The sequence below is a fragment of the Drosophila kikkawai genome, chromosome X (assembly GCF_030179895.1).
Source record: "Drosophila kikkawai strain 14028-0561.14 chromosome X, DkikHiC1v2, whole genome shotgun sequence".
In the NCBI taxonomy this organism is placed as follows: domain Eukaryota; kingdom Metazoa; phylum Arthropoda; class Insecta; order Diptera; family Drosophilidae; genus Drosophila; species Drosophila kikkawai.
In genome coordinates, this window is record NC_091733.1 from 13,841,134 (window position 1) to 13,866,322 (window position 25,189).

Genomic DNA, 25,189 nt, shown 5'->3' on the forward strand with positions numbered 1-25,189 from the left:
AATTATCGAAGTTATCGTATAGTTCAGTAAACAGTTTACTTAACTTATTTTGTAAAGTTTCGTATTAATTATTTATTTATTTATTATTTTTTATTTATTATTTTTTTATCATATTTTTAATTACTTATATTTTTATTTTTTATACCAAAAAATTAACCCTAAAAATAGGTGCGTTGCCTTAAATTCATGGAAACTTTTTCTTAATTTTAGAAAAATGTTCTTAGTTTTAGGGAGATCTTTTTTCTAAATATAGAAAAATATTTATATGTGTTGAGCCGGCTTGAGGTCAGGGAGGGGGTGGAGTATCAACATAAATAAAAAGATTTTATTCAGTTTGGTCCGATATATTTCGGTTGAACTAACGTCAACCGTCTTCAGGGCAAATTATTTTACACGTCCGCTCTGTTCGACGTGGAGTTTTGTACCCCCTCCCTGACCTCAAGCCGGCTTAACACATATAAACCAAGGAAAGGTCGCCAAAAACCACAACGAAAAATATTTATATGAGTGTAAGTTAAGTAAATTTTGAAAGTGAAGTAAAAAATAATTGAGAGCACTGGAACTGAAACTGCATCTAAGTTAGCAGAGCCCTGAAAATAGAAAATGTAAACCGAAGCATGCCTTTAAACTACTGTCTCAAAAACACAACTTTCAATAATTTCAAGAAGGCAGGGAAGTCAGTTGACATCGACATCGACCTCGTTTAAATTACGACGTGATTTCAACATCACTCACCTCACAATAAACTCAACAAAATACACAAGGACGGTCGGACGACAATGGAGAACTCGACCACCACCACCGTGACTGCATTGCAGTGGAGTGCAATGGAGTCAATGGTTGACCTCTTTGGATTCGAGGTGATCAGCGATCGCTACGATTGCGGCTTCTTTGACATCTTCGCCAGCCTAGTGTACCTCTTCATTTTCCTGTACGCTATGGCCAAGCTGGTACTGGTCTCGGAGCGCTATCTTGGCCAGCACATGCTGGGCTGCCAAGATCATCTCAACGAGGTCCGATCGATGAGCCGCGAGTGGGAGAACACCCTGCAGCTATGCGAGGCGGACAAGGCTCGTCTGAATGGAGAGGTGGCGATTCTGACCGAGAAGAATATCCAGCTGGAGGGAGTGTTGGCCGAGTTGCGCAATTGGAACTTAAATATGTATAAAGTCAATTTGATGCGATCTATCCAGCTGAAACAGGTTTGTATCGTTCCATTTATTAATTCCCCAAGATCAAGTTAAACTTATTTTTTTTATATATTTTCCAACGTAGACAATGCCGACCGTTCCATCGAAAATCTACATAACCAACGCACACTTTCACGTAACGCGTCAGGTGTTCCTTAACGAGGGACAGCTTAGCGTCCGCAATGTCGCCGGCAGCGGCGATGTCCACTCGGAGGAGGGAATACCGAATGTCTGGATGATGTACCTCAAAATGCGCAAGTGTTATATGGGCCCGATTGCCGATCGCAGCTTGGTGGCTCCACCGGGCGACACTCTCAATCCTGTGCTGCCCGTCGTCATGACCACCGAGCAGCTGGCCGAGATGCAGGGTGAGTGCACGAGATTAATCTGTTGCGACGATCTAATGTCCAACCCTTGTCCCGTTGCAGGCATTATCTAGTTGTTGGCAGTGATTTAAGTTAATTCCAAATACAATTGGATATAATTTGTGTTATTTGGAGGATTTTACATGGTTCCCTAAAATAAAAAAAGCATGATAAAAAATAAAAATGAACGTTTGATTTTTTTAATAATATTCATTAATTTATATAATTTGAATACCCAGCAAGGGTATAAAAAGAACTGATATTGAAAAATCCAAGTGCTCGAATTATCATAGAAAAAGCCCCATCCTAAGCTTTATAGTAAACAGTTTTATCAAGGACATGGACCTTATACTAGCCACAGGATAATAGGAATGTCCAACTGAACTTAAAGCTCTGGGCGGAGCTCGTGCGGCGCCACCTGTCTGCTGCAGTGCGTTAGGAGCCCTGGTTTTTTGGTATTTACACCCTTCTCGCAACCAGCTGAGTTGCCCTGCATAACGGGGTTGGACGCATGCCTGCTCATACGCCTGCGCAGGACTCGCGTGCTCTCCGGCTCTGTTAGTCTCGCCCTCTCGCTCGCTCGCGCTCTCTGGCATGCTGCAAATGTCAAAAAGCCATGACTTCACATTCTCCAAACGAAAGTCAGTTCTCTTTAAGACCCCTCTCCCAACACGGTACGCGCCAGGCAACGGCATAAATAAACGGTAAACGGACATACGATAGTGCTAAAACGGTGCGGGATTTTCGCCAGTGCCGCGGAACGCGAGATAATGTGTGTATATTTTGCGAATTTTCTACGATAATTAGGGGACGCGAGAATTCGATTTTCCCGCACATCTTGTCTGCGGCCTATAAACGCGCGCGTGTTCGATTAGTCAGTTGTGTGCGTGGGCCTGTGTGTGTATTTATTTGGATGAATGTGTGTGAATGGGTACGGATAACGGTAACGGGTAACGACCGAGAGTGAGTACTTATTATATAAAGTGCTCGCCTTATTGACAAATTGCTCTTGCGCTGATTTCCATGTCAATGGATGATGATGGCCTGTGAAAAGTGCTAATTAATTAAATGCCACCACTTAAGTATGCTTCAATATTTAACACGCACGCACACATACGACGCCAAGTAGCAACATGTCTTTGGCAGTCGCACTTTTTCGAGCGAGAGCGAATCGCCCCACTAGAGTGAGGGAGAGCGCTGCTAGTGAGCACTCACAATTTATAAATTTTTATTATTTTGACTCCCGCACCACCATCCCCGCCCCGCCCTCCTCCTCTCACTCTCCATTCTTGCGCTCTTTTGCCCTTCGAAATGTCAAAATATTGCAGACAAAAGTCTGCTCCGCACAACATTGCCAGACCCAAATACGAGTTTTCCTCATTAGTCACATGTTTTCCCAGCTTTAGATGGGGGAGAGAGTTCTAGAGAGTGTTATGGTTAGGTTGCCTTGAGCAACTGCAAATATGATTGCAGAGTTTGTCCCGGCTTTAAAACAAATGCCCCTGTAATTATGGGGCTAAGGGTATAAGATATTTTCTGTCTTTATTTGCACACCGTGCTGACATTGCCAGGCTTAAATTGAAATCCCGTTCAAATTGACCGCCACTTGTCGCACTCTCTCCACACACGCTAGTCTCTCTCTCCCTTGTCCGTCCTCTCCTTCCTCATTGGTTTTTTGCACTTTCTCTCGCTGTTAACATGACTTCTGTTAACCTTTGCAGCTTAACCCTTTATCCTTGCCACTTAAACAATTTATTTTCTTACTTCCTTCAAGTTATTTATATAAAGCTGAAAAATTACAAAAATGATGATTGGATTTATGGAAAATGTATTCATAGGAACTATATTATACTGTATGTATATATTTTTTATATACATTATTTCTATGTTTATATATTTTTTAATGGATCATAAATATTGGCAATATAGATCCGTACTAATAAAATCTGAGAAGCGCCCATGGCCATCGGTGGGTTAAGCCTAACAGAAGTGCTGCTCTGTCCCTCTGTTAGTTAGCAGGGCTGAGCGCTCCGGCTCCTGCTCCTGGAACTCCTGGTCTCTTTCGCACACTCAGTTCCTCGGACGCGTGTTCGTCCTGTTTGGCTTAGTTTATGTTTAGTCCTTCGAGCGCGTTGTCAATTTAGTCCTTCTTCCAACGCTGTCGACGAGTCACGAGTTCGCAAGCGTACGCAAGGAGCAGAGCTCTCCCCACTCCTAGTCACATCTACTTTTTTTTCAGTGTCCAAGTGCTTTCAGTGTGCGTGTGTGTGTGCGATTGCTGGTGTGTGTGTGTGTATGAGTTTGCGTGTGTGCGAGTGTGATTTTGGTTTGTGTGGCAGCAGGAATAATAACAAACACACTCAGTTAACTCTGTCACAAAAACGAAGAAATGCGAAATTGCAGCGAAATGTTCACACACAGCTGATCGATTGCAACTCTGCGTGATCCCGTTATGGCTTTTTTTTTGTTAACGTTGTCTATACTATGTGTGTGCGTGAGTGTTTATTATGTCTTTATTTTTTTTGTTATTTTTCGTGTATTTCTTTCAGTTGTTTCGTTTGTCAAGTGCTATTGCTCTCTCACTCTGAGTCAGCAGCGAATGTCAAGCGGAGGGTTGTTTTTTTCGTTTTTCTTTAACGTGCCGCTCCCCTTCCGCCCTCGCACACCCCGCTCGTGCTCGTCACTATCCACTCTCCACTCCACTTTCCACTCTCCACGCTCCTTGTGTTGCCTTCACAAAAACTTCACTTCCAACAACCACTTGCCGTTGTCGTTCCCGTCGACGTCATCGCAGCCATACAACAAACCGCCGAGACACCAACCCCCACTCCACCCCACCCCTAATGTCATTGGCACTTGTTTACCGTTATTCTGTGTGCCTTAAAGTTGCGTGAAAACAAAGAAACCTTGAAGAGCCGTTAATAAACTATAGAAATAATATTAGAAAAAATGAACGGAAGAAATATAAAAATATTGAACTAAGACAATAAGTGATCTGAGAACATCGAGAGAAGTGCGAACTGCGCTGAAAAACGTTGCACTCACCACCGCCTCACGCTCACCGCCTTCACCGCTCACCGCTCGCCCGCTAGTTCACCGCTAATGCCACCGCCCACCACCACTAGAACTACTAAAACAACTACTTTCACCACAACCACTAACCACCACCACCAACCAAGAACCAAGAACAAATAACCAATAACCAACCACAACCACCAACTGTCAGCCTAAATCACTTCGCAATAAACAGTAAACAGTAAAGAGTAAACAGTAAACAATAAAAGAAGACAACAATCAAAAGAAAAGAAAGAAAGGCAGAGCCCAGAGCCCAGATTCCGTGTCCACTTTGTCGTTCCAAAATGTTGTCGTCAGTCGAAAAATGTGAGCTCCTTCAAAATGCATTACTAGATGTTCGTTCCCGTACTACCATTATCATATACTATATATGCATATATAGCATCCCCTAGAACCTATAGCGTAGCTTTCCCCCTTGGAGAACAAGCCGAAGGAGACTTTACTACCTACCGATTTGTCTTGTTATCTTTTTTACCTTAGATCTAGACTCTTGAGAAACTTAAAACTTAGCTCTAACCACATTCCACTCTCTATATACTATATACTATTTTGGTCTGCCTTTTTCTTCATTCTCTCTCTCACTCTCTGTACTTCTCTCTGTCTATCTTGTTCCTGTCTAGTTAAAACATGCCCTAAACTTTTACCCTCCACCCTCACCACTCTGTTAACCTCTCCTGCCAAACACAACAGAACTTTACCCAACTCAAGTCTTTGTAAATTGAGAAAAATCGTCTGGGAAAAGCCTTCCGAGAAACGGAAGGAGTTCTCAAGACGATGCACTTCTACTTATTGGCTGACTAGAACCCCAATTGTGTATATATATTCCACTATCCTACCAAGATCCAGATTCCTAACTCTGAATTACACAATATCAATCGATTTGCTTGCTTCTTAGTCGACCTGCATGCTCCCCAAGACATCGAAATGATCGATTTATTGTTTTGTGAATGCCGCACTCGTCCAGAAAACACATCAAACAGCAAAGCATTAATGCCGCACAACACACAAAAACCACACACACCATACACAGACTAAGTGATCGAATCGCAGAAATTATAGTTAAGCCGTTAAAACACAAACCAACATAAAGTTACTTAATTTCCATTACTCGTTACTCGTTTCTCGTAGTTCCCCAGTTCGTTTGATGCGTTCGTTACTTCGTTCGTTCGTTCGTTCGTATTCTGTTTGCCACATTCAGTTTTGTTTTACTCGAATTCCTAACTGGGAAGTCGGCAAGCGAGAAGCCCAAAAACTGAACTGAAACACCAGCAACTACAGTCTTCATACAGACAAACAAACAGCTGAATAAATTGAAACCTAAACCCAATCTAAATCTATATCTATTCATCCAAAACCTAAAGTGTTTCTAACTATCAATTCTTAATGTAAAAATATCTTTAACCTAAATAAACCCAAAAACACGAACCACACGAAACCGAAACCGAAATCAAAATCCAAACCAAATAATCGATTCGAAATCGCAGCCCCAGGCAAAACTCCCATTGACCACCAAGCACATGAGCTTGTGGCTAAAGGTAAGCTATGAAATGTCAACATTTACATCTATAAATATGTATATATCTAAGGGTATAGTTTTGGTGTACAAATAGTTGTGCAATGTCTATTGTAAGTAGTTGACCCCAAATCTTTAACCTTAAAATTTAAACTATAAAACATATATATATGTTTGTGGGAGGGTAATGAGCTTAAAAAAATCAGCTTCTGAAGACTTTATCCTCTTATAAAACTCCTCGCATCGCGTCGAGTGCTATTTATTATTAATTTTTACCCCATCTGTTAAGCATTAATACCCCAATATCCATAGGTTTTATTGTCTCTGCATAATGAAGCGGACTTTAGTGAATAACTTTCATCGCTGTCATAAATAAACCCTTGAAGCTGTGCATCCCGGTCTTGGCTCAAGGGAAATTCCCCCTAAATTATTATCTTCGGTCCCTTCCTGGTTCCGCATTGATTTGTCGCATGTCCGGATGCTGTCCCGTCCTGTCCTGTCCTGTCCTGTCCCCACGTCTTGCCGCCACGTGCAACTATTCATTTTCAATTATCCTGTTAAATTAATGCCTTGTACACTCGTCCGACCCGTCCTCGACTTCCTGGAAGAACATCCTCCATATATATATATATATACATATATGTACATATATCCTTTGTCTGTGGCATGATTCAGCTATCTGCGAAAAGTTTGCTATTCTTTTTTTATTTTTTATACTCTCACTCGCCGAGTGTGTGTTGCTTTTGTGCGGCGACAATTTCAACGGCAGACGGCGGTTTGGCTCTAAAATATTGGTTATTAGCATAGCTCGGCTGGCCGTATTATGGGGAAGCTGACAAAGCAGCAGCCAGCGCTTTTTGTTGCCTACATTTTTGGGGTCAGGGACTTGTTTTGTCAGCTCGCTTGCCTAGCAAATTGCCAGACACACAGGCCCACCATACACATACACATCCAGTGTGTTTTCTGTATTTCATATAGATAGAGCCCGCTTATACATCTATTTATTCGCTACCCACAAGTTTTTATCCCAGCCTGCTGTTGCTGCTGCTGCTGCTGCATCTTTTGTGCTGTGAATCATAGCCAAATGCATTGGACGCCACGCCATGGCCAATGGGGCTGACAATGCACAAAGAGCTGAGCCAGTGGTAAGATAAGTGAGTCCCTTCCCTACCACCACAGCCACTTTCCACTTCCCCATTTCCAGCTCTTTGCTTGCTGTCGTCATAGCCCTCTCGTCGTCGTCGTCATCGTCATCTTCATCATCATCATCATCATCATCCCAGCCATCACAGTCTAACCCAACCATCCTGTGACAGACAGTTCTGGCTTTTGTTCGATCCGTTCAGTTGAGTTCAGTTCAGCGAGAGCTAATTTAGCGTTAATCGAAGTGTATTTACACTAGTCCCCCTCGCACACACATACCCACACCCACACCTACACACAAAGTCGTCTCTGATTGCATTAACTTGATGGCTGCATTGGCTTGTCACTAATTAGTTTTCAATCCTTCTTTAACCCCTCCTTCCTGCGACCCCGAAAAAGCAACAAATTCAGTGTCAGTCATTGCTTTCGACTTGACAGTAAATGACTTAATGGGGTTACAGCCCCAACTCGACTCGTCGTCGTCGTCATTGCCACTAAAAAGTAAAGGAAAGTCTGTCTTGCCGCATTAAATGTACACATATACACACATACATATATATATTTCTCATATATTGTATGTAAACACACAAAAAAAGGACTTTGATTGGGCAGAGGAAACTGCTAATTAGATGTGTTCTTAATGATCCCGAACATGGTTAAGTAATTTCAGTTAACATAGAAGTAATTTAAGCTTAGTTCTTGGAGCAAACATGGAGATAAATCTAGGAATTTATTATATTTTTAAACTTGGTTTAATTTTTTAAATTCCAGGAGCTGAAAAATCAAAGTTAATTGTCGATTCCTGAGTTCGGAATTTCCTATTCCAGAGAGCTTTTTATATCCCTGCAGGGTATTATAATTTTAGTCAAAACTTCGGCTCGCCGAAGCGTTCTTTCTTGTTTCTCGTTTTTACGGCTTAACCGCCGTAAAGGACACTCTGTTACCTTTCATCTATACTCCGCAGACTTGGCTGAGATTCATCGATGATTAATTTCTTCGATTGCCGAGATTCTTGGATATAAAAATTCTATTCTATAAAGCTACCTTAGCAGCGGGATAAGATCGCTCCTTGATGCCTTGATTAAGTTGATTGATTATACAGGTTATATTTGTGGATTTTAGTGGTTAGGTTACCATCCTAGGTAACCTCCAAGGGTATACAAACTTCGGCGTGCCGAATTTAGCTTGTTAAGTGTTGCAATTGTCTTAGTCCTTTCCGCGATAATCCCTATACCCAGTCGACGTCCCAGCACAATCTGGAGTGTCCTAGGGCCTGGTCGCCGTCAGGCTTCATTAATTGACCGCAACAGCTGCCGAACTGAACTTGAGTTTCCTTGGTAATTGGTCCCACTTCTTGTGCCGATTTTGATTCCGATTTCGAATCTGATTCTGATTCCGATTTCCCTCTGCCTTTGAAGGGGGCTCAGAAATGATCCATTTCTCGTTATTCCCAATGCACTGAAAAGAAATACCAAACATTTGGCTAAATTTAAGTGCATCAATCGTAAATACCAATAAAATGTCAAAGATATTGAGCTTGCGTTTTCGAATGCAAATGGGCTTTGTGGCTTTGCCCTGAATAAATCACACTCTGAAAAGAATAAAATGATGCTCTCTCGGTGGTGAGTTTTTCTGGCCGTGTTAGTTGTGGGCTGTGGGTAGTGGGCTCTGGCTCTTACATTGAGTGAGTGTGTGTGGCCAAGTCCGGATGTTGGCATATGGCTTGACGCTCGACGCTCGCTGTGAGTGGAAAAACGTTGCGCATACGGCCCGTGTGCCGGTGTATGCATCCGTGTGTGTGCTTAACTAATATGCTATGAACGTCGCTTTGACACGTTGCAATTGTCGCCATCGTTGTCGACGTTGTTGCTGTAGCTCCTGTTCCTGTTTCTGTTCCTGTTTCTGTTTCTGTTCTGGCCATTGTTGTCCTTATTGTTCGCTACATTTGTATGGTGATTCCACACACACACGCACACTCCACCTTGCTGCAGCTGGAGGAGCAATAAATGTTTGCTATAGCCAAATACGTGGGGGGCTCGGCAGCATTGTGCTTGGGAAATGGCAAAAAACAACAGCGGACCAAGTGGGACATCCTGGCGGAGCCAGCACCGAAGTGGAATATACACTCGAGGTGTGCATTTGCGTATTTAAGTGTATATGTGTGTATTTGGAGTGTGCTTCGGCGGCAGCTTCTTGGCTTTTCTGTGCCAAATATGGTTATTTACAGGGTTATTTAGTTGCAAGGTCGGAGTTTACACTTTCATTTTATTTTTTAGCTGCAAGTACTCCCCATTTATGGTCTAAATGTTTTAGCAAGTAATCCCGCATTTAACAACCACTTTTTGGCTTCGGTATTATATGCCCTTCTGGCCAATATGCACTGGCTAGCACACATATTGTTGGCTCGAATTGGATGCTTCATTTTCAGTGGCTATTGTTATGCCCTTTTTCGCAACATTTCCGTTAAAATGGCGTAAGGGGAGAGAGCAGGATGACCTCGGCCCCCTCAGAGCGCTTTGCCTGCGAGAATATAAAACCTGCTTAATTTCCATAAACCAACGGCAACGGTTACGAGGCTCGCACACGTGTCCTGCACCTGTCTGTGTGTGTGTCTGTTTGTCTTTTGTCCGTGTGAGTGTAAGACAGGTAAGTGAATTTATGTTGCACACGCTATGCGAAACATGCCACTGCATTTGCCCATAAAAATGTGGACGACGGAATCAGGAGCCGGAGCAAATAAGGAGCCGTGCCCCAGGGCTGGCAGCATCCCGGCATATCCTGGCTGGAATGTCACACTGGCTGGACACACACAAAACTTGCAGAGAAATATTATTTATTGAGGCAAGTCCCCTGCCGCCTACCCTATATCTGTGTGCGTTTGCGAGTGACCCTATCCCCCAATTCAACCAATTCACCTGCTACATTAAACCCAATTCCACTGCACTTTGGTCATTTTGGTTTGCCATTTCGGTTGGCCCCATTCGTGCACTGGGTGAATTGTAGAATGATTTAAGTTTTCTATATTTCTTTAAGAAGTATAAAAATATATACTTCATTTCAATAATTAGTTTTGACATTGTTAAATATTATTAAAAAACAAGAAAGGAAGCTAATTTCGGCATGCCGAAGTTTGTATACCCTTGCAAAATTCGGTAGCTCACCATAAAATAAAGCCATTTATTTAACAGGATATCCTATTTAATTCAAAAAATGCTAAGAAAATCTATGAAGAATGCATTAATCTAAATGAGAAAATATATTTCTCAGTGCATTATTCTCTCTTATTCCCGAATGTTTCGCTTGCTGCGTGCAGCGCATATAAATCGTTCAAATCGAGCGGGGAACGGGGTGCCAGGATATATATGGCAATGCACTGGTGGACTGGTGGACTTGAGAAGGAGCTGCCACGAAGGGAAATAAAACTTGATGCGACTTTCGCAACTTGCGAAATTAGAAAGAAACTGTGAGTTATCCCCTGGATATCATCATGAAGAACAATTCCGGAGCGGCACACAAAGGACGACGAGGCAGCCCTCTTTCTAAATCAAGTTTTGTTGGCAGCAGCCTTTCACTTATAATTTCCAATCAGTTCTGGCTGAGAGAGCTCCCTAAGCTTAAGTTTGGAGCTGAAATTACATTACATTGAGGCCGGGCCTAAAGTAGAGTTTTATATATGACACGAGTATAAGTGTGTGTGTCTGAGTATGTGGATATATCCTGCCCTGACCCACACAAGTCATTGATTTTTCGGGGCTCTCAATTGACTTGGTTTTCGATCCAATTTGTTGTCGTCCTTCAAGTTCGGCTCGCTCCTCCTCCCACAAGGCAGCACGTTCAAATTACTTTTTATTCTATATACTCTCCACTTTTCTTCTTTTTCTTCCTTTCTCTGAACACGAATACGGATGGGGTTGGGGACTTGGGGCATTGTTTTTGCCTAGTCGCTCAAGGATATCAAATTTTTAACCACGCGTCACACATGACAGCACCGACACGGACACACACACACCCATGCGGGGCAAAGGACGAGCGACAATGTGGGCGGGCGGTCAGTGGAGTTGCGGTGTGACTCACACGCACTGGCTAGGACCTGCAACCGAAACCGAAGCCAAAATACACGCTGCTGCTGCTGCACCACCACCACCACCAGTGATTACAAAGGAATTGGCGACAGCAAGCAGCAGGCACCTGGCAGGATATGCCGGGATTTGCATTCAAATTGCAAATAATGTCGCAATAAGGAGACCAAAAGTGGATAACTTGGAATGCAAAGTTTTCTCATTTTTATATAATAAATGGTGAACAGTACTTGTTTTGTTAGAGCTCCAAGGTGCCGAAGTGTGTGGAAGAACTAGTGAAAATTATACAAGAATATAAGGCCTCCTTGTGCTATTTATACTCTAATAAATACAATAAGATATACATAAATAATATATTATTTATAGTATTATTTAATATTAATAATATTTAGATATACTATTAATGTTTAGGTATCCTTCTTTTTTATCGCTGTATCGGTTGTTAATATTAAAAAATATCAATATTATAAAATTATATTAATTCATATAATTACATTTTTTAAATTTATATGAATAAATAGTCGATATATACATAAATCGATAATATAACGGTGCGATATATGTGTCATAATCGATATTCTGCTTGATATATCGGATATATATATGAAATAATATTGTATTAATTCGGATTCTAATATTGCCTGATAATATTGATATGTTAACCTTAAGTATTATACTTTTTGATATTATAAAATTTGATATTTACTTTATTTTCGAGCTTTTTGTGTCGATATATCGGACTTCCCCCGATATACATCCCCATCTGCGCTTTGAATTACTGTATGTGTCTGTATTTGTTTGGGTAATTTAAGATTCAAGCCTCGTTGTCTCCTAGCTTTGGGACTAGTTTGAGGTTAAATACCACCTAAGATATCGGGTTTCCTTTCTTTTTTCTCTCCTTCTCCCCTACCATTATCCTTTCAACCGCACCCGTTGCTAAATATTTGTAATTAATTCTTTGCTTCTTCTTTGGGGGCGGTTTAAGGGCGGCTGGAAATGAGAAAAAATGAGACCTGACCAAGGCAAGGATTTCCGTAAATCCTTGCAGAACTTTACTGTCTTCGCTTCACTTGCCATTCGCTTAGTCCTGCCCCTGCCCCACCTTTCTCCCTTCACTTTTCTGGTTTTTTGTTTTGTTTTGCATATGACAAACACGTTTCCACACTGTGTCCTCCCCTTTTGTGGCCGGGTTTTTGTTTGCTCCTCCCGAGGAGTTGAACCCTTTTTTGCCTTTATATATTTTTTTTTTATTCCACGTGTGTGTGTGTGCGTGCGAGTGTTGGCTTTTTGTTTGCCTAATATTTAGTTCTCACTTTCACGCAATGTTTTCATTAGAATGGTCCTCCGAAAAAAAGAAAAAACAAAACAACATCAGGGAGCTGGAAAAAAAAGTAAACAAAAATACTGAGAGATGGATTTGGCGGGGGTTAAGTTTTCGGGTTGACTTTGGGCCCGCTGATGTTTTCATTTCACCCTTTTTTTTATTTTTTGGACCAACCAACCGAGCAAGTAAGTTTTTTATGGTGAATCCAGCACATGCCGAATCCAGGATCCCATACCAACCAACCTTTGAGCATCTGTCTTTGGCGGCTCTTTTGTTTATTTTGCTTTAGCACATTTTAGAAACAATAAAGCAAAACTTTGAGCCCTTTGTGTCCTGCCAATGCTCATCCCGGACTCCCGGACTATATCCTTATTCCCTGTCTCTGTCTTTTCCCTTTCCCGGGTCCTTTGCAGCATTATCTCCATCGACGCCGCCGTCGACTGCGCTGCGAGTTGGCCATAAAAAGCGAATTACGGCGTCAAAAACAAAAGGCAAAGTTGCCTCACAGCTCCCACGTTGTGCCACCTCCTGCGAGGTCCTCGAATTATGAAAGTCGCTGCCGGAGAAGGAGCCCACCGTATGTATGTATGTATGTTTGGAGAAGCACTTGCTCCTGGCTCCCTTTTGTGATATTTCTGCGTCTTCTTTTTATTTTCAGCAATTTTCGTTTATTGATTTTTCCCTCACCAAGGGGTTTTCGTTATTTTTTTTTGTAGGGGGCCTGAACTTTAGTCACAGCAAAACCCCGGCAGGAGGGAGGCTATGGCATAGGCCAGATTCCGGGAAAAATGAGTTTTCTTGAGTTATCAAATTTACTCGGTATTGAATTTCGCAACAAATGATCGTTTCGGTCGTTAAATGGGTTTTGAAAAACACAAGAAAAAAAAATAATAATAATAATAATAAACAAGGCTTGTTAGCAGGAAAAGGCGGCCTTATTTCATCAAAGCGTTAACATTTAAACTTGCTTATATATAGATTTTATCTGGTTAAAATAATATTCCAGATAAATCACATGTTTCATTTGCCATTAGGTTGCCTCATTTTTGAACTCAGTTGCATTGGGATTCGCTCTGCTTTCAGAGTCCCTACCTCCAGCATCCAGACAGCCATGTTTTTGCCTGGCCGCAGACCCAACCGGCTTTCCTCTGACATTGTGGCTTTTAAATTGCTTATTTGGCTTAGTCGACGACGTCGTCAGCGCTGTTGGCTAACCGCAACGTGCCGAGCAGTTTAATAACCAAGGCAACGACGGAGCAGTGACAACCAGGAGCAGCATACTCCTCCGATGAAACCACAGTGGAACCGCTCATGAATCTAGCACGAAGCTAAGCTTGAGTTAGTCGATTGGCTTTGACCCTTTTCCCAAGTCCTGCGCAACCTGTTAGGGATACATTTTTCCGAATCCAAGCTGAGAGGGATATATATTCACTGAGATAATTGCATTTTAATTGCCAAGGGAATACCCTCTCAAATGTGTTATTTCAAGGCTTTAAAATGTTCGAAAAATTTTAGAGAAAAAGAGTATTAATTAAAAATATAATAAAAAGTTGTATTTCTTTAATATGTATAAATATAAGTATATAAATAGGTAGACAAATATTGTTATTTCAAGGCTTTAAAATGTACGAAAAATTTTAGAGAAAAAGAGTATTAATTAAAAATATAATAAAAAGTTGTATTTCTTTAATATGTATAAATATAAATATATAAATAGGTAGACAAATATGCATATTTCACATACTTTTGTCACACTTCAAGGCCTCTTTACAGATTTAAACGACTTTAATTTCACTTCAATTAAAATGGAATTATATAGCAATCTGTTTCGTCCGTCCATATGCTCTCCTTCTTTATGTAACCCAATAGTTTCTTTGTCCCCCTTTAAGCTTTGTGTTGTATATAATTAAAAATGGCAATCAGAACTGAGCAATAACTGAGGGAATAAAGGCCAAATAAATGACCTCAAAAGGCTTAGACTGCAGATTTAAATGCGGGAAAAGGAAAGTAGAATTTGAAATTCTCCTCATAGCCGGACATTAGGTATTCCATGGCATTCCCTAATATTCGATTGCCGGCAATCAAAAGGCAGAGGCAGGAATCAAAAATTCGAAAATCAAAAACTCAATTGCTTGGCGAGCGTGTGAGCGTGTGTGCTGGCAATAAATCATTGAGTGGATTGTATTCCCACACGAAATGCCATTACATGATTGATTCGCATATGCAGGTCCCAGATTCAGATGCAGATGCAGATGCTCATGCGGATACATTTACAGGATGCTGCTTGCGAATCGTAGTCTGTAGATGTATATGTATCCTGTATTTGTATCTGAATCTCTGGCTGTATCTGTATCCATAGCTCTAGATGTATCTGTATCTGTATCCCTATCCATATCTATAGCTGTGTGTCACTTTGCAGGACGTGTAGTGGTCGAGACTGAAATTTAATTGCACATTGTCCCGGTTCAAAAATTTTTGGCATCTTTTTGAAGAGATTTGTGACAGCTGCAAAGGTGGCAAATTCGATGGTGCTGCCCCTCTCCCGCCGCTGCATAACCAATCCTTTGCCAGTTGTGCGCTTAATTGCTCAAGTGACTGGATATGGAATGAATGGATATTCAAATGGATAGCTATGTATATATATATTCCTCTGCATTCCGATATACGTAAAAATTCGAAATAATTTCGCAGTTGCCCGAGGGGAATACTTGCTCGTCAAATGCGCAAAGTGCAAACAGCTGCCACCAGATGCCAGGACTGGCTTTTGGGTCAGGCGGAAAAGGAAAGAAAGAGTTGCCAGGACAACCGACCCACCAAACGACCATCAGTGGCCAGTGAGTGGGCCTGGGTCAACATTCGGGACTTTTCAGTTTCGTTATGGAAATTGCAGCAGTGGGGGGAGGGGGGGTTAAATATTCTCGAACGCTCACACTGACATTCTGACCAATCGCCATGGGATTGCCATGCTGGGATATGAAAAATTTAAGATGGCTTAATCGATTTATACTGCAAGTGATTGCAAAACGCGCATTCGTTGGGTGCCACCATCTGATGCGATGCGATGCGATGCGATTCAGCATCCATCTAGCCACTTCTATCATGATATGTGCTCATTTGCGCTTAGAGGGATTTTCCCTCTCGTTTCCATCCTCGTCCTGGTGTGCCTTTTCCCCTCTTCCAACCATCCGCTCCAGTGCCCTTTTTCGGGTTTATTGAATCAAGCTCGTATGACTGCGTATACTTTTCGGTAACTGCACAGCGAACAAAAATAGGTTTCAACGATTTCTTTTACTAAAGGGAATTTTAAAGCAATATTGAGCCATAAGAGAGAACTATAAGTATCAGAAGGTGACTAAATTAAGTCAGAAATAGAGTTTTAATTAAAATATCACTTATTCTTATTTTTCCCCATGTATGTGGAAAGCGGAAAGACCCAGCGTATACGCGATGCCTCGTGTTTGAGTTTTGAAGAAAGGAAAATAGAAGCCAGCTCTCAGTTTTCGCAGTTTTCCCCCTTTTTCGATCTCGCTCTCTCCCTATGTTTATCTTTCTTCCATCGATTTCCCTCGCTTTGCTTGTGAGTGTTTTGTGTTTAATTTTGTGAAATGTTTGCCTGGTTTTCGAACTCTCAACGTTTGCCTAATTTTACCGCCCATCCATCCCAGGAACCCCTAATTCCACTCGATGCCATTGCCACCCGGCTAACACACACACACAGCACACACACAAACCCTCTTCAATTTCGAGTCGCAAAGTGTATTCACTTCTCCTTTTTTTTCTGCTGGCTTCGCTTAGAAGTTGATGAGATGTTTATTATGTATATTGTTGTTGGGGCTCTCGGCAGCGAAGCGAAATCCCCGGGAACCGGGACTCCGGCCTGGCCCCGTTTTATATGTAAATTTTCTATATCAAACAGGTGAGAGTTACGGTCGCGGAGCCGGGGAATTCCAATGCCCGAGGCGGCGTGGGGTTGCCATAAATTAGAATAAGTTATTTCCCCGCTCACAGATATCAATTGCAAGTGGACAACGGCAACAGGGGAGTGAGCATGACTAATAAACAAAATTTTTAGAGGGAATATTGATGCCAGAGACAGACTCTTTTGACTGCTGAATTGGGTTTAATTCAAAAAGAAGTAAATAATAATGGATGAAAATATTTATAGCCAAGTGTATGTTCTTATATAATATGATTATTACTGGAGGTTTCTCATAGAGCTTCACGTTGGCTCCTTACTCGTCGGTTTGCTTTTATTGTTATTGTTTTTGTTGTCTCTGCTTATCGGTCTTTTTTCCTTACAGTGTATTCTCTCTTGTGCTGCTTACTGTTTGTTCTGCTTACTCGTCTTTCTGCTTACTCGCGGCTCTGCTTACTCGTCGTTCTGCTTACCTATCTCATTTACTTCAGGTTTACCCCAGCGTCGTTTGCCTACTCTGGCTTCTCGTTGTCTCTTCTCGTTGTTTTGCTCGTCTTTGCTCGTTCGTCGCAGTGTTAATGGTTGTTGCCTAGGGTATGTTTGTTCCCATGACGTTTTTTGGAATAGTATTCGTTGAGTAATATTATTACTAATTCATACTGTTTCGTTGCCATAAAATAATGAGCTAGTACTAATACAGCTCCAAATCCTCTGGCCCATTTAATTATTTATGCAATAAAATGTAGATTTCTAGTTGAGCTTTTAATGATCTAGTAGCTGACACATGAGATCCAACTTAATCCTCCAAACTAGCTAGAACAGGATCAACTGTACACCACAGCCATAGTGCCCAGGGTGTCCGGCGGCCAACGTCCAGCGTCCACTTTTGTTTCGGCATTCCGCATAATGTGCTGCCAGTTGAAATGGCTTCGCTGGAGTCAAAGGGAAAGGGCAAGGGGGGTGGTTGGTCCGTGCGGCAGTGTAAATTTAATTCTATTCCATATAAATTTCAGTGCACAAAGATCGGGGAGCCTTCAGAGCGAAAGCGCAACCTGAGCTGGGACCCAGCTCCTCGCCCTGCGGATGGATGATGATGATGATGAGGTGGCCGTCGTGGATGAAAATGGGATTTTCGGGAAGGAAGGAGGATGCGACTGGGATTGGGATGGAGTAGGGGTAGGGAATGGCATGCTAGGACGACGCAAATTTATTTAACCTGCGGGCGCAGAGCGCATATTTGAATTTATTTGCATGAGGAGCGAGAGAGGGGGACTGGAAGCTGGGAGCTGGGAGGGGGCGTGGCCGCTGTGGCACTGAAGTAATGCCAAAAAGTGCGCAAGCAAAAAACGCAAATTGTGACGACGACAACGATGACGATGGCGAGAAGGAAAAAAACTTTTGCACAAAGTTGTTGCAAGTTGTTTGTATGCGCCACTTTGCCACCCCCCTCTCCCACCCCTCCTGGGCACCACGCCCACACAATTTTCCCCGAAATGAGCCGCGCGCCGTTTGACACATGCAGCCCGCCACCTGGCGGCCGTCGCCATGAATTTGAATGTAGCGAGGCAGCCGAGGAGAGACAAGGATAGAAACAGGGACACACACACTCACCGAAAGCTGTACAGAGCATAACGGATAAGGAAGGGGGAGCAGAAAGGGGGAGAAGGGGAACGGTAGACAGCGAAAGAGGAACACAAAACTGGCAACTGTAAACTTTGCCCTCGGCCAACGGGGCGGATGTGCGATGTGGCCGCGGCCCGTGCGTATACGTAATGTCATTTCGGTGTAGCATACTTTTGTGCGACATTTAAATTCATTATACCCCGCAGGAGGCAAGCTCGGGCAACTCTAATGGCAACGCCAAGTCTTACGCAATTCCCTCAAGGACCTGCTCCTGCTCCTGCTCCCTCCTTCTCTGCAGCTGCCTCCTTAGTAGATCAAAGTTAGAACCATAGCCGGGGATCATCGAGGGATCAGCTGGGTCGAGGTCGTCTCATCAAACCTAATGACAGTCAGGAGGAGGAAATGTTCTATATATATATGTATATATAAACTTTGCCTTTATTGGGTTAAATCCGAAGCAAAAAAAAGTTTTCTTTTCCGCATAATTTTTCCGAAATTTCATTTACAAAAATTCCAAATTGAAAAGTTTTGTGATAATGCCTAAGGTAAATTGCTGTTTTGTTTTATAATTTTAAGTCACAATTTCCATATGATAATGCCTTATGATATATCACAAAAACTTTAAAGTTAATTTTGTAACAGGTATCTAGCGGTACCTGTTCTTTCTGCTTTGGTAAAGGTTTTCCCAGCTGCCACTCGGCTGCTTAGCCTGAAGTTCACTTCAAACTTTTGCGACCGACATCATTTTGCTAGGCATTTAAATTCATTTTAGCGAACTGAGTCCGAGAGCGAGAGTCTTGAGACAGAAAATATGGCCAAATTGGCGGAGATCCACAGCTGGCTGGCTGGCTGGCCTTACCTTTGGGACGGTCCAGGCCTAATTAGCTCAACTGATTTGTGTATGTGTGTGTGTGTTTGGTGTATGTCTTCATTAGAATGCAACTGTTTGCCAGGCTCTTGACGGGTCTCAACGGCTACAAGACCGCCTCTCATCCTCGCAATCGCAACATCCTGGGCGTCATCCTGTGTGTGTGTGTGTGTGCGTGTCTGTGACCCATTTCTCAGCCAGCTGTCGGCTCATTAATGAGTTTTTGTTGCGAAACTTTGCTACGGCTTTTGCCTTTGATTTCTTCTCGGCCTTCTACGTCTACATTTCTGCCGTCGTCTTGGTCTCCGTCTTGGTCTCCGTCTTGGTCTCGGTCCTCTCCTCTGTGTTTCTTCACAATTAGCTAAGCTCTGTCTTAGCAAAGTCGACAACATGACAACAAGCCCCGTTGGCCCTCTCGCTGATTACACGAGCTCCGGAACCAGAACCGGGTCCCTCGACTTGTCGACGTGTTCGCGCATAAATCAGAGCTGCGAAAGTCAGTAGCCATTGCAGCTGCAGTTACCCAGTTTCCAGGTTGCATTTACCAGGTACCCAGTACCCAGTCCCTGGTGTCCCCTTGCAAAGCTGCATAATGAATGCCTCCCCGCCCGGTGTGTGTGTGGCAAATATGACATCGTCGTTCTCCTGTGCGTGCTCGTATGTGTGGATTATACTGGGATTGAGGTGCATTTTGATTGATTGAAGTGAAGTGGAGTTAAGTGCAGGCCCTCGAAGGGATGAAGCTGAAGCTGAATCAGAATCCAACTGACGCACAGATTGCTTATTAAGGGCTCATGAGGGCTGGCTCAATAATTGATGGGATTGCTGCATCGAGAAGTGATTTCCTTTGACTGGCTGACTTTCACTGACTTTCTTAATTGACATAATTATCGCTTGCAGAAACCCATTTTACTTGAATCGAGTTATTTCCTTAAATATTTATCAGCTTTAGGTAGTAAAAATAATTAAGGAAATGGTTAAAATGCAGGCTCCTAGCTTTGTACAAATTATTTGAAAGCAAAGATTATAACCAGGCTTCTAGCTCTGTACGAAATCCTTTTAAAGCATTCGCCAAAGTTTATTTGTTTAGAGTTCAAATTAAAATGCACAAAAGGTCGGCAGTAAATGGTTGGGAAATTGTCAGCAAACTCGCATGCTCACTCGGTCGGTCTCTCAGCCCTTCCAAGTTATGAAATTTTCTCGAAAATACAACCACAGGAAAATTTTTGTGCCGAGGCAACAAATGAGTTTTTCCATCTGTGAACTTTGCTTTTTAGAAATTTTTTTATTTTTTTTTTTATTTTTGGTTTCTATTTACAGCTCTTTTCTCTATATCTGTATCTGTACCTTTGTTGGTGCTTTTTGTTTGCTGTTTTTGGTCTCAATGGTTTGCGTTTGCATTTGCGTTTGCCATGGCCGTGATCTTTTTGCCAAGACCCGAGTTTAGATTTTAGATGAATTTTTGCAAAAAGTTCTGCCACATTCTGCCGCTTCTCTGTTCCGCGTCTCGGCGCTTGCAGAGTTGTCAACAAGCATTGACATTAATTAAAGCCCAGCGTTGCATGCGACAGGAGAGGAGGCTTACACGCACACACACGCTCCTATGTGCTCATTTGCGAGTGTGCGTGTGTTGTGCGGCCCTGCGGCGGCTTCAGTTAACCATTAGACTTTAATTACTATGCTAAAATCCACGCTTGTCTGCCGCACCACAAAGCGCCAGCAAACTGTAACAAAAAGAAAGCACTAAAAGCAAGAAAAAACAAGTAGTTTCATGGCCCTCATCATGTATGTGCGTATGTGTGTGTGTGTGCTTCTGCTCGTTGCCCTCGAAGTATGCTTTAAAATTGCATTTTGCATTTCGTTAGCTCTATGTCCCTCGTCCCCATCCTGCGACTGTGTCAGGCATTCTTCTCGGGGGTCTGAGGCGGAGCTCCTGCATGGCCATGTGGAATTTCTGCATCACAGTGCTTGCATTCCATTATCTCCTAACCCCTTGAAACTGGATAAAGGAGAGAGGGAGATGAAAGGGGGGCTATAATCGAGAACGAATTAAAAGTCATTGCATACTTGCTGGCGTTGCAAAATGCGAAATATTTGTGCCATTTAAATTAAATTAGGTTTATTATTCGCATTTTATTCTATATGATATGTGTATACTTTCTAATTAAGTTTCCAATTTATTTTCCAAATTATTTTTGTGTATTTATATTTTTTTACTTATGTTTGTTATTACCTTTTATTATTGTTCCTTTTACTTCATTTTGAAGCGATGGAATTTGAACAGAAAACGGAAAAGCTTTTAATCTTATAAAAAACCTTGATAGATATATAGACCTTTTTAGCTTTCCAAGTTGTACTTAATCGCATTAATTACTTATTTAAATATTTCAAATAAATTTATTATAAATTTATAATAAACGAAATGCTGGAAAGCCCATATTGTATTGAAAATGCCAAGCTAAGATTACAAAAAAAAAATTCAATAGTAACTAAAATTATACAAATTCGATAAATGATATCCTATAGAAACTTTGACATTAACTATTCACATTTTAAACTCTTTAAATTATACTTATTCCCGTTGATTTTGTATATATATTAGGAATTTTCTACAATTCTACAGTTTTTAATTTCTTAAAGTTACTCTCACTTTTTCCTTAACTCCCTGACATGTGGCAGCCTCTCTCTTCCCTCTGCACCCCTTATCTCTTGATTATCATAATTAAATAATTTAGCTACAAGTGTTGCACTTCGCTCAGCCCTCAGCCCTTCGCCCCTCCAACCCCTCGCTCACTCAGAGAGCTGGTTGCAACAGCAGCAACATTTTGAATGCATTGTTCGTGTTAGTTGCCAGTTGTTGTTGCTTCCTGTTCTTTGTTGCGGCAGTTCTTAAATGTAAATTACGCGCTTTGTTGACTTTGCCCCTGCAACAGCACACACTACACCCCACTACTACGCTACACTAGACTACACACTATGGGAGCCATTACCCCGCTTGGGTCCTTGGGCGCCTGGGCCTCCTTTCTCCTTTCTTCTCCTTGGTGCTGTGTGTAATTGTGGCCAGTGGAGAGCTCCCTCTCCCTCTCGTTGGGCCACTGTGCGTGTTCATGTGCTTGCTAGATTGCTGTCAAAATGTTGCTGCTTCCGGCCCCTTTTGGACGACCCCCCTTGTGATTGTCAGTTTTGGACAACGTCTCTGTTTAGGCCGGCAAGTGAAATTTTGTTTGACGTTGCTCGATTATGCATGGGAAGTAGTATAGTGTAGCCTCAGTCTGTGTGTGTGTGTGCGACCTTGCCTATGGTTAGTTTATGCGATTGATTTTTGGTTGTTCTTGGGCCTGCCACGTGCCAGTCTGTTTGTGTGTGTGTACACTCTGCGTATACGTAATATCCGTTTTGGGAATAGTTATGTAAATCTCGAGGCAAAGATTCCATATCGTATCCGGTAACTGCTACTTCAGAGAGTCCTAGCTCTCTGCTCTCTGTTTTCTCTCATTTCCTTAGCTATGGCCTTTCTGGGAAGCGGAATTAAATGCATTTTGAAATCAATTAGGAAGTCCACTGCTTTATAATCATTTTTTTCGCATTTTCTTTGCTTTTTCTACGCTTTTCCCTCCTCCTTTCTTCTGTTGTATTAATGCATTTTCTTAGCTCTGTCTCTCTCCTTTCGCTTTGTTTATTTGTCTCTGTATTTCTTTAAGCATTTTTCCACTTTCTTCTCATTACTCTTTAACTTGTATTCTCTCTTTTTCAGTAAGCAATTGAATTATTTACATTTTAAAAGTAATTGCAAAATTCCCGTCCGCTTGTTCAGCTAAAAAACTAATTGAGAAAGTGTTGTACACACTTTCCCATTTGCTTGGCATTATTTTTTTTCTCTCTCTATTTTACATTTCTCTTCTATTTCCTCGTTATCTCTGCCTGCCTCCAATTTTCTTGTAATTTTCTCTGGTAAACTCACCTCAAATTGAAGTTGGCCCCCTTTTTGGGGGGTACCTTGGTAACCTCCTGACACATTGGCCTTCTTGCCTCTGTTACTGTGACCTCAGAGCATCTCAGCTATTTGTTTGCCGTTATCATTTGATACGCTTGCAGCGAATGCAATCGCTGGAGAAGGGAGGTGAAGGAGCAGGAGCAGGAGCAGGAAGGAGGAACCTATTGCCTAGTTTCCGGCACGTTTGTCCCGACAATTTTCCCACTTCGGTGTGCCTTTTGCGCTCGCTCTCTCCTTGCTTTTTAATTTGTTTTAATGAACTTTCAAGCAACGTATTCCGGAGGGGACTGGGCTCCGTTGCAATATGCTTGCTCACTTGTATAATTACAGGCGCCATTGCATGTGCATCTCCAAGCAGAGGCAGCGGCAGAGGCTGCGGCAGCCACTGGAAGCCTCCCTCCGCCTCTTGTTTCTGGGCCTGAGCTTGAAGTGCGTGGCTTTCATTAATTTTAATGAGTTTTAAAAGTTGTTGCCATTTCTTTCCATTTTTTTGTGATCGCGCAGCGGCTCTGGGTTTTTGCCGCAGACGTGAATTTCTTTTTCTTTTTTTTTTTATTTTGTTGCCTTTGATTTTATTTATTTGATTCTTTTGCCACTGTATGTTCTTGTTTTATTTTTTTGCATAGTTTTTTCCGTGTGGTGCAAAGGCAGAACAATCTACTTTTATCTATTGAAGGCAGTTACACAAAAACACACTTGGATACTACTGTGTAACCGACAATGACATTTATTTCTATTTGCAGCTTTACAATTGCTGTGAAAAGGCCTGGGAAATTGTTCAAAATAGGAAGGGCAAATGCAAGAGTGTCTGCTGTGGACATTGCGTATACGCAACGTTGTCAACGCCGCCTGCTGTGTGTATAGTTTACGCTTAAATAACTCACAGCTGTGCATAATTTAGACTGAAGCGAAGGCCCTCCTACCCTATAGGGTACCCGGGAGGAGGGTGTGGACTCCATTAAGCGAGCTGGTCCATAGATATCACTTAAAAAAATGAAAAGGAGGGGAGACACAGAGATAAAGAGAGAGCGAGAGAGCGAGAGAGAGATAGAGTAGGATTTATCCGGGTTAAGTGGGAGTCGCTGCAAATGGAAACTGCCAAGATTTGGGCAATTACATGGCAAGCTCGAGGGTTTCCATTGAACTCCCAATGAACTCCTACACTCTGAGATCTCTGTATAAGATCGGATTGCTTTCAGCTGCAGGGCTGACCACTTAAATGAAGGCATAGTCAAAGGCAAATAAGATACATAAGATATATATAAATATATATATATATATTTTTTTTTACCAACATTAACAGCCGAAAATGGAAATCAAACCAGAAAGCCAAACATTTGCCAAGCTGTCGTGTTGCTAAGTGCGTTAAAGGAGCTCGAGTTGGCGTTTTTATGATTTTGCATTCGTCAACGCCAACATTAGACCGAGTTTTCCTCGTCCTCGCCCCCACCCTTGGCTTTCCGCTTTCCCACTTTTCCGCTCTTCAGCCTTTCCACTCGTTTGCCCTTTGCTTGTTTGCCTCATTTTCGTAGGCGCTCTCTCTCTCTCTCTCTCTGGCTGGGGCGGGTCCTTTGTCCTTTTGTCCAACTGCTTGTGGCGTTTTCGCAATTTGATTTATGTGTCCTGGCCCCAAAACATTCATTAAGATATAATCATAACGCATAGAAAGCAGCGGGGTGACGGCTGTGTGTATCTAAATAAAAAATATATATAAATGTAAATATAAATATACATATTTGTACATGTATCTCTATTCCATATATCATGGAATGTCCTTGCTGCTGCTGCTGCTGTTTTTGCGGCTTCATCAGTTGCGCAAACATCTTTGCAAATTTGTAGACACATTTTCGGTCATAAGATTCCATTAGATTCACATGATGGCCAGGAGCTATGTATAATGAGGTTGGCGGCCACCATCTGCTCTTGCTGAGGCATTTGTGTGTCAAATCAGGCTAATGGGAGAGATCTTTCAGATATTTATATGATATTATATGGCCATAAAAAGTACTTTATGTATAGAAAAGTACTTTTATGTTATGTTTTTCTGCGAAATTCTAAGGAGTTTTCGAAATTAAAGAAGAAATATTATCTAATCTATT

At 42.0% G+C, this 25,189-nt stretch overlaps 2 protein-coding genes across 2 annotated transcripts in view; both read left to right on the top strand.

Moving 5' to 3' along the window:
• The first annotated feature begins 642 nt into the window (after positions 1-642).
• LOC108079361 (uncharacterized) lies at positions 643-1,739 on the top strand. The gene is made up of 3 exons (XM_017173669.3): positions 643-1,202; positions 1,276-1,558; positions 1,619-1,739. Exons 1-3 carry the CDS (start codon positions 780-782, stop codon positions 1,627-1,629), a joined length of 717 nt encoding a protein of 238 aa, XP_017029158.1. The 5' UTR covers positions 643-779; the 3' UTR covers positions 1,630-1,739.
• A 3,915-nt stretch (positions 1,740-5,654) lies between these two features.
• Positions 5,655-25,189, top strand: part of X11Lbeta — a 78,620-nt gene continuing 59,085 nt past the window's right edge. The window contains exon 1 of the mRNA XM_041774709.2: positions 5,655-6,165. The gene's annotated coding sequence lies outside the window, so the exon portion shown is untranslated. The remainder of the gene's footprint in view (positions 6,166-25,189) is intronic.